Source organism: Lactuca sativa, chromosome 5 (assembly GCF_002870075.4).
Source record: "Lactuca sativa cultivar Salinas chromosome 5, Lsat_Salinas_v11, whole genome shotgun sequence".
Classification (NCBI taxonomy): Eukaryota; Viridiplantae; Streptophyta; class Magnoliopsida; order Asterales; family Asteraceae; genus Lactuca; species Lactuca sativa.
In genome coordinates, this window is record NC_056627.2 from 67,884,821 (window position 1) to 67,891,531 (window position 6,711).

At 26.7% G+C, this 6,711-nt stretch overlaps 1 protein-coding gene across 1 annotated transcript; it reads right to left on the reverse strand.

Moving 5' to 3' along the window:
* Positions 1-2,737: 2,737 nt before the first annotated feature.
* On the reverse strand, positions 2,738-4,631 carry LOC111908406 (protein FAR1-RELATED SEQUENCE 6-like). Its single transcript, XM_023904238.1, has 5 exons — positions 4,376-4,631; positions 4,095-4,195; positions 3,283-3,852; positions 2,926-3,050; positions 2,738-2,807 (listed from the first exon to the last, which is right to left on the reverse strand). Exons 1-5 carry the CDS (start codon positions 4,629-4,631, stop codon positions 2,738-2,740), a joined length of 1,122 nt encoding a protein of 373 aa, XP_023760006.1.
* Positions 4,632-6,711: the final 2,080 nt, after the last annotated feature.

Consider the following 6,711-nt stretch of genomic DNA (forward strand, 5'->3'; position numbering starts at 1 on the left):
TATGACATTTTGATTATATAATTGCAGAGATGTGGTTGTGCAGACAAAATATGGTCATATAACAGAAAGAGCAATTATGGAAAGTCTATAAGCAAGCAAAGAGATTTTTGGAGAAGTTTTAAACACTTGGGTTGATTTACTTAACAACCATGATCTTGAAAGGGATTTTGGAAATTCACCATACAAACTCTTCTTGAAAGTTGCAGTTTCTGTAAGTTTATGTTCTAAACATAATTTCTTCTTTATTGATAAATGAATACACCAATATGATGTATTAATTTATGAATATAATATTTTTTTTACAACTGAAATTCACATATGATTATGACAATATGATGTATTCTTTAATATAATTATGTATATTCAACTGAAGTTCACATATGATTATGTATTCATCTTTGAATAAAAAAATCAAAAATAAATATCTTTAGTATATACTTATGATTATTATACCAACACGATATATTCATTTATGATGAACAATTTACTAATCCTTTAAAATTATATTGGTTATAGAATGCTTATCTAACTTCAACATTGTCTGATGAAAGAATGTATGAAAAATTTAAGGAGAACTTTCATGACAATACCGATTGGTACAAAAAAATCTTGAACATAAAAGATATTGATATGGTATGTTAATTAAACTTTCTTTTTGTATATATTTTATCAACAAAATACTAACCATTATATACCTAAAATTAGGTATTCTTTCCAATTGTTAGAAGTTCTCACATTTTTGTGATTGTCTTCAACTTAACGAAACCATCAATTAAAATTCTGGAGAACAGTGCAGTTAAGGGGGATTATGAAGGGAAATATAGAGTACTATTGAAACCTTTGGTATGTACCGAATTCACAACAACATAAAAGAACCAATTTATTACATATCTAACTTTTATTCTATTTAATGTGCATAAAAAATTGTTTGTGAGATACTTTAAAGAAATAAACCATCCAAGAGCAAATGCAATCTCAAAAGAAAGTATCACACCCCAACGAATTGAAATGCCATTGAGAATAGTTAAAAGCAAAGTTGATTGTGGGGTTTTTGGAATGAGACATATGGAGACCTAAATGCGACAACCACTCTTAAAGTGGAAACCAGGTCTTCATAAAGAAAGTGCAGTTCAAAAAACTACTTTAGAGAAGCTCAGGCAATGGTATGCACACCGAATGCTAACTTCTGAAATTAACATGTTGAAGAGTAAGGTGTTGGAGCTTGCTGAAAAATATCAAAAAGTTGAATTCAAAGTGCGTACTGATCATGCATATAAGGCTATGCAAACAATTCAAAAAATGTTAAAAGAATATTGATGATTGCTTGTGATGAAGTGTGATGCTACAGAACAGTTTGTGTTGAAGATGAAAGAATTTGAAGTACAAGTTTTAGATGGTTTGCTAAATGTAATTGAAAATCGTTTAAATAGTTTGTGAAATGCTTATGAACAGGTTGTATAATCTTTTGTTGAATGATTATGTAATAGAAACTAGTTTGCTTATTTCGATGATTTTTTTATATTCAAATATTTTCAAAGTTTATTTCTACTTATTCATAAATAAATACGGATATGATATATCCATTTATGATCAAGTTAGTAGTAATATGTCAGTATAAAAAATTTCATATATGAATATAAGAAATTTCAGATATGAATATAACTTATTTATTAGTAGAAACAAGTTAGCTTATTTCTGTCATTTTTTTATATTAAGATATTTTCAAATTTTATTTCTGTTTATTCATAAATAAATACGAATATGATATATTCATTTATGATTATATTCAAAGTAATATGTTAGTATAACAAAGTTAAGATATTAACATAAAAAAGTTCAGATATGAATATAACTTATTTATTAGTATAACAATTTCACGTATTTATATCATTTATATTAGTTTACATACAACTTCAATCTCGTAGATGTATAATCACTCTCACTCTTAAATTCCTTCAACATAATCTGTTGTTTGTCATCAAACAAAGCCATTCTCTTTTTGTCATCTTACATATTTGTATTCATTTATGAATACAGCTTATTAATTACTAAATGAATATAACAAACTTCATATATTAATATACATATTAATATTCATTTAGGGTATATACATTTCTCAATTTTATTTTAGTTTAATCATAATTGAACACAAACATGTTATATTCATTTACCTTTAATATGTAAATAATATCTTCAATGATAAATGAATCAACATATTATTGACATGGTAAATTATTTCTTTATGAATAATTTACCATATCAATATAACTTTTTTTATAGTAATTTAAAAAACAAATATCAACATATCAATTTACTGTATCAATATAAATGTGTATTATTCATACATGAATATTATTGTTTATTGTTTTTATCTACGTATATTCATAAATGAATAAACTCAAAAAACATAAAAAAAAACTAAAAAACCCGTAACTGTCTTTTGCTGATTTAGCAGCTCCAACTCTTCTGGACAAGTACGTAAATTGTGTGGAACTCGTTTTCCACATCCTGAACACATTCTATGTTCTTTTTTCGAATTGACATATGCTAATTCACCTGCACATGGAATTCTTTTCTTGATTCCAGAACCTTTATTGCTTTGAAATTCAGGAACATGAACATTAATCTCTTCTGGAATAGGAATAGTAACACCCAAAAGCTTGCATACGACTTCACCATCTGTCATGCTTTTCAATCCAACAAATATATAATAACTCTCAAATTCCTTCAACAACATTTATTGTTTCTCAGCAAACAAAATCAATTTCTTTTTGTCGTCTCTTACAATATCCAAACATGATTCAAAACTATAATATGAATCATTCACTAGCTTTACATTCTCACAATCAATTGAATCGGATTGAAGAGAACTAAAAATGATAATTTCTTGATATCACATCCTTTCTCCATCTTTTTAAAATGTACCTTTCAGGAATTTCTTTAACACAACATCTCATCATTATTGTAAAAGCATGTCTGCACAAAACACCCATACGCTTAAAATGTTCACAACTACAATTTATTTCTTTCTCTTCAGCTATTATTAGAACCTGATACAAAAAGAAAATTTACTTACATTCATAAGAATACTCATATCAACAATCATATATTCGTAAATTCATATATGAAACATGAATATTCATATATTCATATATGAATATTCATATATGAATATATGAATATCCATATTCATATAAGAATATTCATATATTCATATATGAATATTCTCATATTCATATATGAATATTATTACATTTTTCATAAAAAAAACTAGTAAATTACCTTAAATTCAATTTTAAATTCGCTTTTACTATTGTGGTGCTTCACATTTTTAACTTCCCAACCATCTTCAATACCAACATACGAGTATGTACAGAAAAAACATGCTTCATATATTTCTTTTTGCACCTTAAAAAATAATGTACTTGTATAAACCTTTGATGCTTGCAGTTTTATTTTTCGAGGTGTTTGTATTTTATATGATGCTTTCATTGATGCCGTATCAAGCTCTCGTTGAGTATTCCTTTGCTTTTGAATGGCAGTGTCATAATTTATCATGAAATTCAAAATTAAGTTCTCACTTCCTGAGAATGTATTAAAGAATGAATTCATACTCTCTGACCTCGACGTAGTCTTCATCAAACCACACATTGGAATATCACTAAAATATATAGGTATCCATGAATCACGTATTGTAAACATGTATTTAAACCATCTTGTGTCTTCAAGATTGAATTCCTTCATAAGCAAACCACACTGCACCTCAAAAACATCAGGTTTGATATTAATGTCCCAAACAAGCTTTGAGAACCTTTTCCTAAAGTCCGTGTTCGTAAATAAATCATTTGATATCTATATTTAAACAAAAATATTCATAAATGAATAAATAATAATAAGTAAAATAACAATCAATATTCATTATATTAAAATAATACCTTTTTTTTTTAACTTTTTCATTATATGCCACATACATAATTGATGCTTTGAATTAGGAAACACATTCTCAACAGCTTATTTTATTGCAACATCTTGATTGGTTAAAACAAGTGTTGGTTCTTTCCCTTGAGTTTTGAGAAATTCTTTAAGCAACCAACAGTAAGACTCAATGCTTTCATTGTTAAGCAACCCCGATCCAACAGTAACCGAGTTTTTATGATGGTGAATAGCAGTAAATGGAAGAAAAACCATTCGACACCTAACACACAAAAAAAATGTTCATTAATGTCATTTTTTGATGTATTCATAAGTGATTATAAAAATATTCATCTATGAATACAACTATACTATTTCAACAATAAAAACTGAACATTAAACATAAAGTTAAAAATATTCATATATGAATAAGATATAAAAAAAAGTAGATACAATAACTTACTTGTTTGTTCAGAAAGTCGCATCAAACGATATAACATCACCCAAAACATAATGTCCAAAACATCGTCTTGACAATTAAACTCAAATGAGTAATTTGGATAGTGAGCTCGATGATCATTCATTGTGTTTACTATCATTTGGGCATCTTTATAACCAATAACCCTGTTGATATCCCTCCTTGAATTTTTATACTCAACTACTTTGGGCTTTAAAAACTCATACCCACCTCTCAGACTTGCCCTCAACTTATGAGCCATAGTTGGACCTATTTTTTATGTGGAAGCACGCACAATAAACTCTTATTCAGAATATGACATTTTCCTAGCTTTTTTTAAATCGCTTCTCTTCTCAAGTGGATGGTTGTGAAGTTCATCAAATTGAAAAACTATATAATCTGGAGTTCCATACACAGATTCAAATAAAATCTTTGCTTGAATTTGAATTTCGTTTCCTCCTAACACCACTTGTACCCATTACATCACAAGATTTCTTTTTATGTTTTCCACCACGATTACATATAGCATGTTTCTTCTTTATAATCTTGTTATCAAACCTTGACTGCGTGCTCAGTCTCACATCAAAACTACCAATTTCAGCATACTCATAATACATTTTGATAGCCAACTTTAATGATTTGAAGATTAAACCCTTAAATGGAATAAGTTGAACAGGTACATCTGGCTTATAGACATGTTCTCCAATTATATCATCACAATATTGTACATTATGAACTGAAGTCGAAGATTCACCACCTAAAAAATTATAAATCTAAATCAATATAATAATGCATGAATAAAAAAATAATATATGAAGAAAACAAATCATATATGAATACACAAAACTCATATGAATAAAAAAACATTCATATATGAATACATAAAATTCATGAGCATTCAAAATATATAAAATAAACATAACCTATACAGATATGAATAAAACGAAAAATATAAAAAATTTGAAATTACAATTATCACATGTTTTTTAATATACGAATGAGACAAAAATTTATTAAATGATAATCAACAAAATTATAAATAACAAAATAATTCAATAACTGATACCTTCAAAAAATGAGTTCTCAACATCTTGTTCTTCACTTTCACTCATTGAAGAATACAAATCACCATCAGTAACACTAGAATTCGACATAATAAACCAAATGATCTGTATAAATAAACAAAAACAATCTTAATATCGGATAAATCTCATAAAAAAGTCCAAAAGATGAAAATCTGGATAATTTTGAATATATCTCACTTCAACGTACAAAATATCTGACAGAATCTTAAATCAGATCGATCAGATGATGTAATTAAGCAATCTCTCTCAATTTAGTGAGTAAAAACTACAATGATATATCCAATTAAAAATTAAGTTAGCTCCGATTCGAAATAAATACCTCAAACTACATAACAAAAATCCGATGAAATAACTCCAATACATATTTGAAACTTGATAATCTTGATAACGAACTCCAATTAAACAACTCCAAAATGAAAATGATACGCGTAATTTCAAACAAATTATATAAAGCAATAATCTTGATAATGAACTCCGATCAATCCGAATCAAACCATATACATACCTGATCAAATCGGAAACTAAATACGAAGAAGAAAACTTAAACACAGATGCGAAACTTCACGATTAATGGAAAAAAAATATGTATAATTGCTAACGAGTTATATAAAGAAAAGAATCTTCATAATGAATTCCTCATATCCAATTCAAACGAGCTAAAGAGATCATAAATTTTGAAAATAATACCAACAAACAGGTAAATTCTATGTAAAAAAGTTGCTAATTTACAAAGATACCCTTAATGAAAAAGGGACAAGCTTTTCTTTTAAGGTGAACATGTTAGATAAATGATCGGATGAAAATGATTCCCTCATTCTCAACGTTTTTTATTTTCTCAATTGAACTTACCTCACTCTCTCTCTCTCTCTCTCTCTCTCTCTATATATATATATATATATATATATATATATATATATATATATATATATATATATATATATATATATGCTTAGGCTATTGTATTCTAATTAATTATTGTGTGGATGTAGGAATGAATGTAGATCAATGGTTTTAATTATTTCACGTAATGATTTACATATCTTTAAAATAGGAAACATATGTTTAAATTAGGAAACACATGTTTAGTTAATGAAAAATTCGGATTTTAACAGATATCAATTCTTTTAATTTTGAATTCTGACTTTTTTTAGTTAATTCATTTTTAATTATAACATAATTTTTAATTCTTACTCAATTTTATTCTTTTAGAATGCAATTATGTTAGAATGATATTCTATGAAAATGTCAGAATATATT

Coding starts and splice junctions, on each gene's coding strand:
- LOC111908406 (XM_023904238.1), bottom strand. CDS start 4,631: ATGGCTCATAAGTTGAGGGCAAGTCTGAGAGGTGGGTATGAGTTTTTA. Junction 4,196..4,375: donor GCGACTTTCTGAACAAACAA/GTAAGTTATTGT, acceptor TTTGTGTGTTAG/GTGTCGAATGGTTTTTCTTC. Junction 3,051..3,282: donor AATTTAAAATTGAATTTAAG/GTAATTTACTAG, acceptor TTTTTGTATCAG/GTTCTAATAATAGCTGAAGA.